Source organism: Puma concolor, chromosome C1 (genome assembly GCF_028749965.1).
Source record: "Puma concolor isolate L17-30 chromosome C1, mPumCon1.1.hap2, whole genome shotgun sequence".
Taxonomy (NCBI): Eukaryota; Metazoa; Chordata; class Mammalia; order Carnivora; family Felidae; genus Puma; species Puma concolor.
In genome coordinates, this window is record NC_141674.1 from 19,444,052 (window position 1) to 19,462,601 (window position 18,550).

Below are 18,550 nucleotides of genomic sequence, written 5' to 3' on the forward strand. Positions count from 1 at the left end.
TTCTGGAGAGCTAAGTTACCTGCCCTATTCACAGCCCGATCTGAGGAAGGTGTCCTGTGGAGTTCTCTCTGTACAAGGTGATAGTGGGTGGTGACCAGATGGCCTGGTATATGCTGAGCCCAATGGAAACCAACTCCCGCCATGGTGGCTTGGCTGAAAGCCCTGCGTAAGGAGGCGAGTTATGCCCGCAGCAGCAGACCAGCACAACCAGCCTCCTTCTCCTAGGAACCACCAACACTAGGTGCTCATGGGACCCAACAGCTCGGGCTGTAGCCTGAACAGCACTGCACTGACTTGGAAGCCAGGGATCCTGGGCATGTCCAGTAGCTGAGACCGTAGAAAACAGCAACCAAAAACCTCTCCTCCTCCAGTGGAACCTGGTAACAAAATTCCGTCATTGAATTTCATTTACATGGGCTTCTTGTAACCCAGAAAGGCAACCTAATACACGCTGAGACAACCAGCTGAACATGACACAGTGGGAACCCCAAGGCGACTCCGAGGCCCCACTGCAACAGTGAGAAATAGCTACCACACTTCCTCAAACATCCCCTGCTCCAACCGTGCTAAACTACTCACATACTCTTTTCGTACATCATCCCGTTATTTCTGCTCACTGCCCCTCCCCCTCCGCGCACCCCCCCCCCCCCCATCACCTTCCTACTCATCTGCCTTCTGTGGGGCCTCCTCTGGTTCCAAATGTTACTCACCACACCCCTTTCTGGATTCCACAGCACCTTAGAACCCCTCACTGAGAGGTCTCCTCGACTGTGGACTTCAGTTTCAAGTCCTCGTGTCTAGAGGCGCCTGGGTGGTTCAGTCGGTTGAGCGTCTGACTTCTGCTCAGGTCATGACCTCAAGCTTGTGAGTTCAAGCCCCGCGTCAGGCTCTGTGCTGACAGCTCCGAGCCTGGAACCTGCTTCAGATTCTGTGTCTCCCTCTCTCTCTGCCCCTCCCCTGCTCATGCTCTCTCTCTCTCTCTCTCTCTCTCTCTCTCTCTCAAAAACAAACATACATTAAAAAAATAAAAGTTAAAAAAATAAAATAAGGTCCTCACGTCTATGCCATAATTCTTTGTTTACGTCTGTCTCTTCTCCCTTTGAATTCCTCAAAGCCTGGAGATTTCCTTGGGTCCTCAGTACTTTTTGCAGTATCTGGCACAGGGGAAGTAGTCTATAAACATTTTTTCTAGCACTGAGTGAATGCATGAAAAGTAACAATGAGAAAGAAGACCTCATTTTTTGTATGAAGATGTTCAGAATCATGCCTGGCATTTGTTACCGTGCTTTTAATACTCTCAAAGCATTTCTTTCTTTTTTTTTTTTCCAAAAAAGAAAATTTTAAAGCTTATTTATTTATTTTGAGAGAGACAGAGACATGAGAGCAGGGGAGGAGCAGAGAGAGAAGGAGAGAGAGAGAGAGAGAGAGAGAGAGAGAGAGAGACTCTCAAGTAGGCTCCCAGCTGCCACTGCAGAGCCAGACATGGGGCTTGAACTCCCGAAACCATGAGATCATGACCTGAGAGGAGACCAAGAGTCAGACGTTTAACCGACCGAGCCACCCAGGCCCCCTCAAAGCATTTCTAAGGTCACTTGTTACTTTGAGTCTCATCATACCCAAGAAGTGGACAGGGAGAGGGCTATGGCTCCCCACAGTAGAGAAGGACCCCAAGACTCTGAAGAGTGCAGTGACCTGCTCAAGGTCACAAGAGAGATGGCTCAGAGCTGGAGAAGAGCTGACCTCCTGACTCTGATCTGAAGCTGGGGTTCATCTACCCACACCATTGGCTTCCTGATGTCCCTGTGACCTCCCACATGGGAGGGGGTATCGGGAAAAGAAAGAGAGCTTTACGGCCGTGGATCTTCAGCCCTCTGGGGGACCCTCTCCTTCTTAGAAGAAGACCAAATCCATGGCCCCCAGGAAGGAGGCATCTAGAACCATGGAAGCACTGGGCTCACAGCCAGCAGAGTTGGGTTCCAGATTTGGGATTTCCACTTTTTAGCTGTTTAATCTTGGGTAAGTCATTTACTTTTTCTTTTTTCTTTTTTTTTAATGTTTTAATTCATTTTTGAGGGACAGAGAGCAAGCAGGGGAGGGGCAGAGAGAGAGGGAGATACAGAATCCAAAGCAGGCTCTAGGCTCTGAGCTGACAGCACAGAGCCCAACGTGGGGCTTAAACCCACAAACCATGAGATCATGACCTGAACCGAACTCGGACACTCAACCGACTGAGCCACCCAGGCGCCCCTCGTTTGACAGGTGTTAGCTTCACAGGGCTATTGTAGAATCTGTGGGTTTCCAGAACTGAAGAGAATTTATACTCTATTGAGGTATCATACCCATGTGAGGGGGAAAGACAAAAATAACATGGCAAAGAAGAGTGGACAAGGCCTCAAGTCTGAACCCATGCAAGGACATTCCCTCAGATGGAGTTCTATGTATGGGTGGAGGTCACTGGCACAGCGACAGGGCAAACTGCCTTCTGTCATATCGTTCCCACCTCTCCTGCCATGTCCTACAGTCAATTGATGGAAGGACAGAGTAGAGGGTTCCACTTTAACCTAAACCTGCAAAAAGGCATTTTCCTAAATTCCTTGACCTCGTACAAATGACCCGCTTATTTTGAGATCACTTGATTTAGTTATTTTTAAGTAATTGCCATACCCACCACAGGGCTGGAACTCACAACCCCGAGATCGAGAGTCACCCCGAGATTGAGAGTCACATCCTCCGTGGACGAAGCCAGCCAGGCACCCTGGTGATCTGCTTACTAGATTCACTGGGTTCTAGCCAGCAGCCGCTTTCCAAAGCACGCTTTGGCCATTTTGTTACTTGTTTTCCCCCTCTAAAAGGTGGGTGGGGAGCCCATATACCAGCTCTGGCTCTGCCGGGCTTCATCGGAGTAGGAGCTGGTATGCACGGGGCCTTAGGGACAGTTACGTTTATTAAGGCCCTAGAAAAGCCACACTCACCTCTTCAGTTATTCATCACCAGATATTGTAAAGACTTGCAGAGGAGACAAAGAAGTCACTGGCTACCGTGACTGTGATTTTAAACCCTCTGCCTGGAAATGGCCAGTTGCTACTTGCTATTATCATTACTTTTTTTCCATTTCCATTAGTAAGGTTATGGGTTCAGTTTCTGCTCTCACACAAGTAATGTCACCTGCAGACACGGGGGAGCTCTATTCACCGCTGCAGACAGCGCCACTCCCATCATGCTGTGCGGTAAACATTAGCTCGCCTGTTCTATCCACAGGACAATCAACTCCCCAAAGACGAAATATCTGCCGTATTCATGTAAGCATTTCCGGTGACCGGCACAGGGTCCGCACACTGTGGGCATTTGGTGATTACGGCCACCATTTGTCACACGCTGTGCTAGGCACTTTTTAATGTATCATCTCACGTGATCCTTACAACAACATCTCCAGGGAGAAATATTATCATTCCCATTTACAGATGGGGAAGCTGAGGCTCAGAAAGGTGAAGTAACTTGTCCAGGGTAACACAGCCAGTAAATAGCAGACTCAGGATTGAAGAGAGGCGGACTAGCTTCAGAGGCTGTTGTCTTGCCATTTTGTCACAGGCTCGTCACCCTCCACCTCCACTGCTGGAAAAACCCTTTTTTTCAGAGGGCCATTTCTGCAGCTAAGGCAGAGGCTGGCTCTGATTCTCTATCTTGTATTCCTGACTCTCTGGGGTCCCAGGTACTCTCAGTCTCCCCAGCAACAGAAAGGGACACTTACTCCTTTTCTTGATGTCTGCAGTGGTGGGGGCAAGGGTTTATCACAAGTGCACGGGGGCTAACTGAAAAGGAAAAATTCATAATGATTAAAATAATGAGGCAGTCGAGGGACACTTCAGGCTCATCTGCCCTCAGGGGAGCCTCACATCCTAATCTGGTCCAAGCCACTCACCTCCCTCCCCAGTGGGGCTGATTTGATGGTCTATAAGATGATGGTAATAATGCTAAAGGGAAAGGAGGTATGCGGGAGGAGTTAAGACTTAGATGGGGAGAGATTAGAGATGAAAAAGCATGAGTTTCAGGCTGAATTTAGAGCATGACATCATTTCTTTTCGGAGTCAAAAATCTCTTTTAAATTATGTTTATGAAATTGCGTTTTGGAGTTCCATAACTTCCTCATGTTGCTCATCTTCTCCCTCCTATATAACAGGAGTCAGAAAAAGGGAGACAGAAGTCCTGAGGGTGCCGAGTCTCAAGCCTTCACAGGACAGACTTGGAGACTCAAAGGCTCACAAAGCCTCCGCCCCCACCAAGGAACGAAGGACGGTGAAAACAGGAGGAGGTGACAGCTTGGAAGGTGGCTTTGGCTAGCTCCAGGTGCGGGAGAATTTGCAGTGGGAGACAAACAGGTCATGGGGAGGGAAGCTCGCTGTGAGCTGGGGGGGTGGTGGGGGGGGTCCCTCACCTGTGTGTTTCCCCGGGGCCCACGCCCGGACCGCTGAAGCAGACACTGTCATCTGAGGGCTTGTGGGCTCAGAAAGATAAAAGTCGTATTTAGCAGAAGAGAGAAAAATGTATTCAACTCCCAGCCCAGTTATGATTTAGACGCAGCCGTGGGCAGAATAGCAATGAGCTCCTTATTTTAAACAAGTGGTAGAGAGATGAAAATAGATCTAGGGTGTCGAATCATTGGAGGTTTTTGCAATCCGGGAAAGGACTGCAGACCACACCCTCGTCAGGCAGGGAAGAGAGAGGGTCTTCCTTGAGAACAAAAAGCCTCTCTTTTCAGAGAGGAGTGTTCACATTATTGTTGTGGCAGGATTTGCGTCTAAATCATCACGAGAGAAGGTTCAGACCTCATCTTGGTGCTGGACTCAGGGAGGGAGGAGTCTCCAGCCCCTGCCTTGGGACTCTGGACCCAAGTAAGACCCTCCAAACTAAAGGAACCCCTGACTGGATGGGCCCTCAAGGTCATGTAGCAAAAGCTATGACCGTGGTTCCCATTCATGTATTTGGTGCCAGACATTTTATATACCTTATTTTGCTCCAATCTCACGGCATTCTCATGGAGCAGACGTAAGTATCTGCATGCTATATATGAAGAAACTAAAGCCCAAGCTAAGGTCTAGACCAAGGTCACACATTTAGAAGTATAGAGTCATTATTTGAACTTAGGCCCGTCTGACTCCTAAACCCATATTTTGTCTACTACACCACAGAGGCCTTTGCTTGATTGTCACTTCTCAATGAGGCCTTCCCTGAGTACCCCAAGTAAACATGCAGTGCCTTGTCCCTGGCACTCTCTAGGCCCTGCCCCTATTTTATTTCTCTTCTCAGCCCTTAAAAGCATCTGACCTGGGGTGCCTGGGTGGCTCAGTCGGTTGAGCGTCTGACTCTTGATTTCGGCTCACGTCGTGATCTCATGGTTTGTAACATGGAGCCCCGCGTGGGGCTCTGTGCTGATGGCATGGAGCCTGCTTGGGATTCTCCCTCTCCCTCTCTCTCTCTGCCCTTCCCCCACTCTCTCCGTCTTTAAAAAAAGGCAAAAAAAAAAAAACCAAAAAAACCCAAAAAACATCTGACTTACTATATCTTCAGTTGTTTATTTGTTTTAGTCCGTGCTCTTCCCCTGAAAACTAGGCTTGGCGAAAGCCAAGATTTTTATCCATATCCGTAGTGCCTAGAACAAACAGTATCTGAATTAATGAATATTCAGTGTATAAGTGAATGTTGAAAAGCCTCTTGCCTGACTTTCTGTTGGAAAGCTAGCATCGAAATGCATACTGCTTTTGATAAAAAGCAACCCGATGATCCTTTAGAAAACCTAAGGGTTCTAGACTCTGATGGAGTAAAAGGGAGAGTAAACAGACAGCAGGACTGCCGTTTGGAAGGAAGGGGAGCGGAAGATGGCATTCAAGGTGGTAAGGGGGGTGAGATGTAGATGTGAGGTGCTAGCTCACAAGTTAATTCGAGTGCACACAGGGATCGGTGAATAAGAAAATAAAACAGGTAACTAGAGATGCTGACACAGACAGTGGTGCTCAGTCTCCAGGAAGAATCAACAAAGCTGTTCCACAGCGTCGTCTGGCATGGATCGTGGGTGTGCTTGTTGCCAATAACTTTTTCTTCATTTAGGAAGATAAAAAAGGTGGGGGTGGGGGTGGGGGGTGGATAAGACTTCCCTGTAGGACAGATAGCGACTGTACCAGAGAAAAGATATACAAAGTCACTTGAAAACAGAGGTTCTTTAGCATGCGCAGACTGATAACTTGAGACAAATTTTTGGACTCAGTGGGGATAACATGAGATTATGTAAAACCCTGAGTACAAGGCCTAGAACATGGGGGCCAAGTGATGTTCACTATTAAGCTGATATCCTTTTCTGAAAATCTGATAAATGTAACGAACTCTCTCTCCAGAAAAATGCACATTTGACCATACACTCAAAATTTTGCATGCAATTTCACTGGGGATAGGAGCCTTCCAGAGCCTTCCAGAGCCTTCCAGAGGCTTCCAGGTCTACTGAACAAGGGGTTATGAACAAGTGCCTTAATGAGACAGAAGGGCTCTGGGGTCAACAAGATTTGGCTGTAACTCGCTAGAATAGAATCATACGCCTAAAGAAACAATGTGCTAATTGGAACAGGGGTTAATCAACCTTAGGAGCACAGAAGGCAAATATAGGCTGTCCCCATTCAAGCACTGCTAAGGGAGGGGTGCCCCTGGCCCAAGAACCCATTTGTCTGTCGCTGGTAGCAATTGTTCAGCCCTATTTCTGAGGTGTGTGTAGTAAGCCTTAGCTTGATATCTTTAACATTTGAATCATGTCACCTAACTCCCCTGGCTCTGCCGGTGGAGGGTCTACAGGCAGCAAAAGCCCTGGCCAAATGACAGGGAGTCTGGTCCCCTCCGCTCACACTTTTCATTGTAAGTAGTGAACTAGCATTCTGGGTTTATAGAACAGTCTGTGAGTATGGCTAACCCCCTCCTCCTCTGCGGACATGCAGATAGGTCTTCTATGTCCTGGGACTGAGAGTTCGTATCTTCGACCAAGTTTTCAAATTTGGTAATTTCTCTCATAGGAATCTACCCACAGGAAATAATTAGAAGTTGAGATGTATATATGCACACAAAGAAGATGTCCACTACAGTGGATTCCTAAAAGCTTCTCCTTTTCTTTTTTCTTTTCTCTTTTCTTTTCTTCTCTTTTTTCTTTACTTTTCTTAAAGTAATCTCTACATCCAGCATGGGGTTTGAACTTACAACCCCGAGATCCAGAGTCACACGCTCTACTGATTGAGCCAGCCAGCCGCCCCTAAAACCTTTTCTCTTGAATTAATTTTTAGATTAGCAGGCAGTTATAAGAAATAATATTGAGAGAGTCTCTATTCCCTTCACCTAGTTTTCCCCAACGGTAACTCCGTCTGTTCAGGCCGCTATAACAAAAACATTTATTCCTCCCAATTCTAAGGCTGGGAAGTCCAAGCTGAAGGCGCTGGCAGGTTACAGGTGTGGTGGGGGCCCTTTCCCTGGTTCAGAGGTGGTTGCCTTGACGCTGTATCCTCGACATGGCAGAGACATGGCAGAACGGGTGAAGGAACTCTGGTATCTCTCTCTAACCCCATTCACAAGGGCTCCACCCTCCGGATCTAATCACCTTACAAAGGCCCCACCTTCTAACACCATCACACTGGAGATTTAGTTTCAGTATACGAATTTTGAGGGGACACGGGACACGTTCGGTCTATGGCAATAAAAAAGCTCATATAATCATGGGTCAAGATGCTGGCATTCATGCAATCCTCACCTTATTCAGATTTCACTATTTTACATACACTCATTTGGGTGTGTGTATTTCGTTCTATGTAACTTTATCACATGTAGACTGTGGAGCCACTCCCATAGCCAAGACAAAAGAGTTCTGTCACAAGGAATAATGTTAATTTTTACAGTAACAAAAAGTAAAAGTAGGTTCAGCACCCAACATCAGGAGACTGCTCACATAACCTGTGGTATAGTCATAGGATAAAATATTATTCAGTCATTTAAAATGGTGAATACAGGGGCGCCTGGGTGGCGCAGTCGGTTAAGCGTCCGACTTCAGCCAGGTCACGATCTCGCGGTCCGTGAGTTCGAGCCCCGCGTCAGGCTCTGGGCTGATGGCTCAGAGCCTGGAGCCTGTTTCCGATTCTGTGTCTCCCTCTCTCTCTGCCCCTCCCCCGTTCGTGCTCTGTCTCTCTCTGTCCCCAAAATAAATAAACGTTGAAAAAAAAAATTAAAAAAAAAAAAAAGATAAAATGGTGAATACAAGGGGTACTTGGGTGGCTCAGTTAGTTAAGCATCTGATTCTTTTTTTCTTTTTTTAATGTTTATTTATTTTTGAGAGAGAGAGAGAGAGAGAGAGAGTGTGTGTGAGCAGGGTAGGAGCAGAAAGAGAGGGAGACATAGCATAGGAAGCAGGGTCCAGGCTCTGAGCTGTCAGCAACAGAACCCAATGTGGGCTCGAACCCACAGACTGTGAGGTCATGACCTGCGCTGAAGTCTGACACCCAACCGACTGAGCTATCCAGGAGCCCCAAGCATCTGATTCTTGATCTCAGGGTTGTGAGCTCAAGCCATGGGTTAGGCTCAAAATAAATAAATAAATAAAATGGTGAATATGTAAGTATTATAAAATGTTTACAAAGAGTTTTTCATATGGGAAAATGCTTATGAGATACAGAGTTGTACATATGATATATATATTTAAAATTTTTTTTGTTTATTTATTAATTTTTTTTTGAGAGAGTGAGACAGAGCGTGAATGGGGGAGGGGCAGAGAGAGAGGCAGACACAAAATCTGAAACAGGCTTCAAGCTCCAAGCTGTCAGCACAGAGCCCAACATGGGGTTCGAACCCATGAGCCGTGAGATCATGACCTGAGCAGAAGTTGGATGCCCAACTGACTGGGCCACCCAGGCACCCCTGATATGTATACTTTAAGGAATATGCTAGAAATTTCTAAATATTGTTTACCTTTACATGGTAGTATAGGTTGTACTCTTCTTCTGTTTTACTTTTCTGTATTTGTCAAAAATTTCTACAATAAGCATCTACTATGGACTGAATGTTTGTGTCCCCCCACAATTCATATGTTGAAGCCCTAACTTGGAATGGCATGGTATTGAGAAGTGGTGCCTCTGGGAGGTAATTAGGTTTAGATGGGGTCCTGAGTGTGAGGCCCTCATGATGGGATTGGTGGCTCTAGGAAGAGAAGACAGAGAGAGAGATGGCTCCCTTTCTGTCATGTGAGGACACAGGGAGAAGGCAGATGTCTGCAGGCCAGGAAGAGGGCCCTCAGCAGGAACCAAATCAGCTGGCACCTTCATTTTGCACTTCCGAACCTCTGGCGCTGTGAGAAGTCAATGTGTCTTGTTTAAGCCCCCCAGTGTATGACATTTTGTTATGGCAGCCCAAACTAAGACAGCATCTCTTACTTAAAGAATGGGGGTGCTGGGGTATGTGTGTAGGAAAATACAAGAGGGTAAAAAAGGAAGAGAAACTAAATTAAAACCAAAAATTTCAATTCAAGGTTGAGACCCTACTGCGAGGAGGGACTGCTCTCTGGGGAGGCAGTGGCTCTATCCAGGGCTCCAAGGGCAGCAGGGGCCGTGGCCTATGGCTTTCCCAGGCACTGGCAGCAGTATCGAGGAGGTCTACAGGCCTTGTAGCTCCCGAGTTTTGAACAGGGTGCAACAAGGAGGTGAAGGCATCCTCTGGGTCAGCCTTATTTATGGAAGACAAGGAGGCTGGAGAGACAGAGGGCCAGGGGCAGAGGGCAGGAGCAGCCCGCTAGCTCACTCTTGCCTGTTCCACATTCGCCTTCCTGATCTGAACCCAGGAGGAAGAGGGAGGGGGTGCGGGGAGCCAAACATAGGATGGGTGGAACATCTGCTCAGGCAGTAACCTGCAGGACAAATGAGGGCAGAGCTTGGGGCTGGAGTCTGCCCTGCTGAGGTCTGGCCCCTCTCTGCAAGGAGACTGTGCACTATCTGATAAGAGTATTGGCCTGGGAATCAGCTATCTGAGTCTCATTCTAACCGGGCCTCAAAGCAGGGCAGCTTGGCAAAGCCACTTTGATATGAGGGACATTTTGAAATGACAGAACAGTCAAAATAAAAATTATCATTAAAGGGGCGCGTGGGTGGCACAGTCGGTTAAGCGTCCGACTTCAGCCAGGTCACGATCTCGCGGTCCGGGAGTTCGAGCCCCGCGTCAGGCTCTGGGCTGATGGCTCAGAGCCTGGAGCCTGTTTCCGATTCTGTGTCTCCCTCTCTCTCTGCCCCTCCCCCGTTCATGCTCTGTCTCTCTCTGTCCCAAAAATAAAAAAACGTTGAAAAAAAAATTATCATTAAAAATTACCAAGTAGGGCACTTGTGATGGGCACTGGGTATCGTATGTAAGTGATGAATCACCAAACTCTAGTTGTGAAACTAATATTACTCTGTATGTTAACTAACTGGGATTTAAATAAAAACTTGAAACAAACAGGGGCACCTGGGTGGCTCAGTCAGTTAAGGGTCCGACACTTGATTTCAGCTCAGGTCATGATCTCACGGTTGGTGAGATTGAAGAGAACTGTGCTGATAGCTCGGAGCCTGCTTGGGATTCTATCTTGCCTTCTCTCTCTGCCCCTCCCTTGCTCATGCTTTCTCTCTTTCTCAAAATAAATAAATAAACTTAAAGAAAAAAGCTTGAAACAAATAAAAATTACCAAGTAGCTTCTGAAAGGCATATCCAATCCTTACTTTCTCTCACACCCTCACCTACCCCTGACTCTCATGCCCCCCCCCGACCTTGACTCCATTCCTGATTTCTACCATGTCTCTGACCCCCTCTCCACTGCAGTGAGAGCTGGCATTAAGTGGGGTGCAGAGTGGAAGGGAGGATGTCTGCTTTGCATGTACCACTCGATAGTAAGAAAAAAAAATGAAAGGGGCTCCTGGGTGGCTCAGTCAGTTGAGCAATTGACTTTTGGTTTCGGTTCAGGTCATGATCTCACGGTTCATGGGTTTGAGCCCCATGTCAGGTTCCATGCTAACAGCATGGAGCCTGCTTGGGATTCCCTGTCTCCCTCTCTCTCTGCTCGCCCCCCCCTCAAACGTAAATAAATAAACATTTTTCAAAAATTATAAATTTAATGATGTGGTTTTTAGGGTAGATGTCCTCATATGATAGTGCTGTGCCAATGCCTTCCAGGGATGAATGGCTGCTTTCAAATCTGCTAAAGGTACTGGAAGTGCTTTCCCAACAAAACGAGAGATCTCAGGGAGGGTGCTTAAGTGAAAAAGCCAGAGGTCCCAGAAGGGAAAAGAAGAGGCAACTCCATCTGGCAACGAAATGCCCTAGAGTCCTTATGAGAATATGGGTGGTCTACCTGCCGGGAATTGTGCCCTTTGCGGGGCTGCCTGCCTTTCTGCCATCCCACATGATTCTGGAAAACAGTCACAATGTCAGGCCTGCACTAGGCATAAGAAGTGGGCCATGGGTCAGTCCTGGCCAATTTCAGTACCTATCTCCTATCCACAGTGACTGGTCTAAGACCTGGCTAAGATACAGAATCCAAGCAGAGTCAATCCCTTCCTTGGAGTCTAATAATACGGTCCCTGGGAAAGAACACTCCAGGATCTTCCTCTGGGACTGTGGACAAACATGGATAAAGATTGTAGATCAAGATGATGGGAGTCAGGGGGCTGTCGGCAGCCATCTTGACACCATGCAGATAGCCAGCAACCCCACTTCGAACTCTGTAAGCCAGTAAATTGTTTTTGCTTAAGCTGGATCATGCCTGTTTTCTGGCCGTTGCAACTAACAGACCAGTTAACACATTGTTCCACTCCTTATTTTAGAACGCCGGGGATTCCAAGATTGCCTAAAGGGAGGCTTGCTTCTGATAGGCCCTGCCCACTTATCAGAGCCCACAGTCAGACCTCCCACACAGGAAAGAGATCCTCTGTGAAGAAAAACCTCCCATGCTTCAGAGGAACCTACACCATCCATCTATCTGTACTAATCAACCAAGTCCTTTATTCATAATTGTCTTTCAGTCAAAAAGAGATACATACCCAGGCACATAGTGGTGAAGCATCTGACCTCCGAGGATAAAAGTTGGCTTCCAGAGTTCCCAGAGATAAGGGATCAAGATGTAGATTGGCATCAGATCTCTTACCAACAGTACTGCATCCTGGAAGACAAAAGAGTGGGGTCTTCAAAGTTCTAAGGGAAAAAGTGAATTTGTATGTAGAATTGTCTCCCCAGCCAAATTAACATACGCCTGAGGTCCCCCAAGGACCCCAAGTTTCCCTTTCAAAGAACTTTCAAAGAAGCATGCATACTCACACAAAACAAAAAGGAATCCCAGAAAGGAATGGCCCTGAATGGGATACAGGAAACCGAGGAATGAACCCAAAAGACCTCTGAAGGCAGTATTTTATAAACTGCATGAACAAGAGTCTCAAAATTAGGGAACCCGGGTGGTGGACCTACAGGTGTTTTTCTGTACTATGATTTCAGCTTTTCCCTCTATTTGAAATTTTTCATAATAAAAAGTTGGGGTAGAAATAGAAGGACAAGGATCAGGAAGAAAAAAAAAATAACAGCACATGTCTTTTATGTCAACAAGAAAAAAAAGGGCAGTTTAATGCCAGGATAAATTAAAACAGGTTATTCAATGTTTTGTTAACCACATAGATGTTTCCTGATTTACTAGGTTCTACCTTCTAGGTATTTAAACCCGTGCTCATTAATACACACGGGGTTTTTAACACTTTTCTTTAATGTTTATTATTATTATTATTATTATTGAGAGCGAGAGAGACAGAGCATGAGTGGGGGAGGGGCAGGGAAAGAGGAAGACACAGAATCCCAAGCAGGCTCCAGGCTCTGAGATGTCAGCACAGAGTCCGACAGAGGGTCGAACCTACGAACCATGAGATCATGACCTGAGCCAAAGTCGGACACTTAACATACTGAGCCAGCCAGGCACTGCAAGAAACACAGGATTTTTAGGTTGCACGATGTGAGAGCACTTAATACCACAGAATTGTACACTTAAGAGTGGTTAAAAGAGTAAATTTCATGCTATGTATATGTTACCACAATAAATTTTTTTTAATGAAATGTGATTTCAAAAACTTCAGTACTTTAATTATTTTTTAAAACTCTAGTTGGAGCTCAGGGTACCTGGGTGGCTCAGTCAGTTAAGCATCTGACTTTTTTTTTTTAATTTTTTTTAACATTTATTTATTTTTGAGAGACAGAGAGAGGCAGAGCATGAGCAGGGGAGGGAGGGAGAGAGAGAGACAGACAGACAGACAGAATCCAAAGCAGGCTCCAGGCTCTGAGCTGTTTGTTAGTCCAGAGCCCGACGCGGGGCTCGAACCCACGAACTGCGAGACCATGACCTGAGCTGAAGTCGGATGCTCAACCGACTGAGCCACCCAGGCACCCCAAGCATCTGACTCTTGATCTCGGCTCAGGTCATGATCTCACGGTTGTGAGATTGAGCCGTGAGACGGGCTCTGTGCTGATAGTCTGGGGCCTTTGTGGGATTCTCTCTCTCTCCCTCTCTCTCTGTCAAAATAAATAAATAATCTTAAAAAAAAAAAAAAAAAACCACCAAAACTCTAGTTGGAGCTTTTTAGGAAACAATACATTTTGTTATGAAGAAACATGTATGTGCTGCAAGAAATAATTTTGTGTGTGTTCCCTTATACACGTGAGCAAGGGTTTCTTCAGGCTTGCCTGGGAATAGACTTGCTGATTGTAGGTGCATCTCTGACTCTGTACAGTATTTTTTTAATGTTTATTTATTTTTGAGAGAGAGAGCGTGAGCAGGGGAGGGCCAGAGAGAGAGGGAGACAGAATCCCAAGCAGGCTCCCCGCGGTCAGCACAGAGCCCGATGTGGGGCTCAAACCCACGAACCGTGAGATCATGACCTGAGCTGAAGTCCGATGCTCCACCAACTAAGCCCCGCAGGTGCCCTTCCGTACAGTATTTCTAAAGTGGTTGCACCAACTTACTGGTGTTTCCAATGAGTGTTGGCCCAAATTCCACATTTATGCATATTTTCAGACTTCTGCATTTTGGGTGTGAAATCTGAATTTCATTTTTATAGAGCAGGGGTGAGCAGTATGTGATTTGTCAGCCTGGTTTAACATTCAGGACAGTACCCAACACGTGGTCCAGCAGTGACCCAAGCAGGTGTGATGTTGGTTGAATTGAATTGCTGGGGACGCTCGTCCTTCGTGAAGTCCTTTGTGTGAAGGGGGACCAGTGTGTACAACGAGCACTTAACAACCCTGCGGAATCGATCCCAGGCGCTGACAGCTGACTGGGCAGAGGAGATGCTGGAGCAGCCTGAGTGCGGCTTGCAGGGTGGGTTTTGCAGCGGGGGAGAGTCACCAGCAACACGGGAACGGAGGGAAGGAACGGAACTTGATGAAGAGGGGAGAGGGTTTTTAAGAGACTGTGGCGTGTCCCAAAGCTCAAAAGCGGGAGAGAATTCTTCAGCACTGAGGGAAGAAGATGGGTGTGTTTGGCAGGAAAGAACTTAAACTAGAGAATAATCAGAAAATACAGGATGGTGAGGGAAAATTACTAAATTGATTCATGCCTCAGTATCTTCGGTCATAAAAACAGGATACTGATGGGACCCATCTCATAAAATTGTTGTGAACATCACATGAGATAATATCTCTAAGGCACTTGGCATAATGCCTGCAACAAGTAAATTTAATGTTAGTTCTTGTTAAATAAGTCGTCCAAGATCACACAGCTCAACTCGCGAATGGGTGTCTAGGATTTGAATAGTTTCTCTGATTCCAAAGCCCAGACTCTTAACTGCACTGGGCTCTACTGACTACCTACCATTTATTGCACACAGTGCTCTGTACTCTACATCAGTTATCTCATTCACTCCTTATCACATCCCTGAGGTGGGTATTGCCATTTTACAGAAGAGGAAATTGGCCATCATTTAACTCTCTTGCCCAAGTTCACCCAGTTGGGTTTCATGCCCAGGCCTGCCTGGCTCCAAAGCCCTCTCCCCAACATCACACTGGAAGTGTCCTGGCTTGGGTCCCAGTCCCAGATCCGCTACTGATCAACCTGTGTCACTGAGCCTGTTTCCTCATTTTGTACATACCAGGGGGTAAGTTAGAGAATGGTCTCTCTGGTCCCTCCACCTGTTCTGGAAAGGTGGATGTGATGAAATCAGACAGTGCTCCAGGTAGGAGGGAGGGGTATGAGTCAGACAGGATCCTCATCCCCATCTGAATGCAACACCATCAACCAACAGAGATCCAGAGGCGCCAAGAGATGAGTCCTGGTCTCCAAAGCATTAGTCATCGTCTGCTCCCATGCCTCAGGGGACCAGCAGGGATGCTGCTCCAATTATAGTGGATTGATGAGGGGCCTCTAGGATGATGAAAGGGTGGGAGAGGAGATGTCAGAGGGCACACCGGGAGAGCCAAATCACCCAGCCTGGAGAAGAGAAGGCAAGAAGGGCCTGTCTTCAAGTCTCCAGGGACTATGCGGTCTGGGTGGCAGGGGAGAAAGAACACAAGGGTAAGTAAGCCTCAGGGTGTCTGGGACTGGCCCTGCTCCTGGCTCTGACGCTAACAAGCAGGAAGATCTTTGTATGACAAGTTACTTCATCTTTCCAATCTTCAACTTCTACATCTAAAATATTAGGGACCTTGCTGTGATCTATTGAAAGTCAGCCCTCGACACAAGAATTTGTAAAAGAAAGACAGAAAGAAAGAAAGAAAGAAAGAAAGAAAGAAAGAAAGAAAGAAAGAAAGAAAGAAAGAAAGGATAAAAACAATATCAGGGAAAGAACTTTAAAGAGAAACCCCACCAATTTAAACAAAGAAATGTAAACTATTATAGCTAAAAACAACTAAAAATGGCTCAAAACCCTGGCAATGGGGGGCAACTGCTAAGCAGACCCAAACAAAAGGGTGCCGGTTGATGCAACAGAATATTAAAATGTCATTTGAGGGGTGCCTGGGTGGCTCAGTTAAGCGTCCGACTTCGGCTCAGGTAATGATCTCACAGTTTACGAGTTCGAGCCCTGCGTTGGGTTCTGTGCTGACAGCTCAGAACCTGGAGCTTGCTTCCAGTTCTGTGTCTCCCTCTCTCTGCTCCTCCCCCAATCATGCTCTGTCTCTGTCTCTCTCTGTCTCTCAAAAATAAATAAAAACATAACAAAAAATTTTAATGTCATTTGTAGAGGCGCCAGGATGGCTCAGTTGGTTGAGCATCTGACTCTTGACTTCGGCTCAGGTCATTATCCCCCCGTTCATGGGTTCGAGCCCTGCATTGGGCTCTGTGCTGAGTGCGCAGCCTGCTTGGGATTCTCTCTTGTTCTCTCCGTGCCCCCACCCCCACTCGAAATAAATAAATAAACTTTTAAAAATGTCATTTGGAATGCTGGATAATAATAAACATTTATTGAGCACTATGTGCCAGGCACTGAGGAGAGGTCTTGGCATGCATGATCTCATTTGCTATCCTCGAGCATCTTCTGAGGTAGATATGATTGCATTTTTCAGATGAGTTAGCTAAAGCCCTGAGAGTTTCCATCACCCGACAAGTTAATAAGTGATGACATCAGGACTCAAATTCAGAGGTCCAGCTGACTCAGAAGGCCATGTTCCTAATTAATACTCTCCTGTTGGATGGGAGGACCATGCAGAAATAGAGAAATGCACATACGAAAGTGTGAAGCCTCTCCAGAGTGATTATGTTAATGTAAGAATGTTGGCATCAACATTCGGTTTGGAAATTTATAAATAGGCAATTTAGGTTGATGGGAACTTACTTGGGGCTGCTAAAGTTTAGATGTTTCTGTTCAATTTTGGATAGTTAGAGAGGATAAGGGCCTAACTCCTTCCCTTGACATAGAAGGCCTTGATTTCTTCAGTAAGCTCCCCTTTATCTCCATTTCTCACCTATTTTCTTCAAACCAGTTACAATGTCCTGCATATGCTAAGCCTTGCTATTTATATTTCTGTGCCTTTGCATGTTACTTCTTGTGCTTGGAAGGCCTTCTCCCTTGCCCATCTGGAAGATCCCATTCATCTTCAATACTGTGGTGGTTGGCCTCCAAGATGACCCCCAGTAATCCCCACCTCCTGGTGTTTACACCCTTGTAGGTGCCCTCCCACACCGAATAGGCCTGGCCTGTGTCATGTGATACTGTGGATACGATGGCGTAGGACTTCTAAGGATGGGACATAACAGACATTGTGGCTGCCATCTTACTCTCTCTTGGATCACTTACTTTGGGAGAAGCCAGCTGCCATGTCTTGAGCAGCAGCCCCATGGAGAGCTCCAGGAGGTGAGGCCTCCTGCCAACAGCCATGTGAATGAGCCGGCTTGTAAGTGGATTCTCCAGTCTTAGTCAAGCCTTCAGATGACTGTAATCCCAGCTGACATCTTGACTGCAACCTTACGAGAGATCTTAAGCCAGAACCACCCAGCTAAGCAGTTCCAGAATTCCTGAGCCGTCAAGTGTGAGATAACGTTTGCTGTGCAAAGCTGCTAAATTTGGGGTTATAATGCAGCAATAGATAACTAATACAAATACCAAGCTCAAGTAAATGATACTCTGCGAGGGTTTTGTAGCTTTTCTCCGCTGCTGAGGTTGAACTAATCACCCTGTGCTGCTCTGAGCCTTAGATCTCCCCTATTATAGCACTCGTGACACAGGGCCTAACTGCTGACTTGACGTTCTTACCCTCTAGATTCAGTCCCATGAGGACACAGACAACCATGTACAGCCGTGTAAGTGATTGTAGCGTGAATGAACACATGTGACAAAGGCTATCTGAGTTGATTCTCATAGACCTTTCAGCCATGCTTCTTCCCCACACAAAAAATCCAAGGTATGACTTCTGGAAATCATGGATGTCATGGTGAGTGGGTTCTGAGGATTTTCTTTCTTCTCTTTTTTCTTTCTTCCTTTCTCTTTCTTCTTTCTTTCTTTCTTTCTTTCTCTTCAAAACTTAATTTATTGCCAGTTTAAATGTTTATTTTTATTTATTTATTTAGAGAGAGAAAGCACCAGTAGGGAAGGGGCAGAGAGAGAGGGAGACAGATTCCCAAGCAGGCTGTGAGTGAAACGAACAGCGGTCCTGCTGTGGGGCTCGATCCCACAAACCATGAGCCCATGACCTGAGCCAAAACCAAAAGTCAGATGCTCAACCGACTGAGCCACGCAAGTGCCCCGGAAGATTTTCTTAATAATCCAATAAAACTCTGGCATGTATGGAGGCATCTAAAGCACTACATTAGAATTCAGATCTGGATATTAATTCAAATCTTCCAACTACATGCTGAACTTCCCTGAGCTTTGGTTTCCTCATGCACCAAAAGATTTAAAGGTTCTTCCAGTTCTAAAATTTAATGATTCTGTATTTTCAGCTAGTAATTACTCTTGTTCCAGAACAAAGTGAAAGATAGGCTAATAGTGTTAAGCCATAACAGGGGTTCTCAAACTAGGCTGCATATCAGGAATTACCCCTGGAGCTTATCACA

At 46.3% G+C, this 18,550-nt stretch overlaps 1 protein-coding gene across 2 annotated transcripts in view; it reads right to left on the bottom strand.

The window, feature by feature from the left end:
* Positions 1–18,550, bottom strand: part of PAFAH2 (platelet activating factor acetylhydrolase 2) — an 86,958-nt gene that overhangs the window by 7,199 nt on the left and 61,209 nt on the right. The window contains exons 12-13 of one of the 2 annotated variants that reach the window (XM_086716101.1): positions 12,072–12,190; positions 5,547–5,647 (exon numbers count right to left, since the gene is read on the bottom strand). In XM_086716101.1, coding sequence (XP_086572227.1) covers positions 5,579–5,647; positions 12,072–12,190 — 188 coding nt within the window. In that variant the 3' untranslated portion in view covers positions 5,547–5,578. Of the gene's footprint in view, positions 1–5,546; positions 5,648–12,071; positions 12,191–18,550 lie in introns of those variants that run through there. The other variant, XM_086716100.1, reaches the window with a different exon arrangement.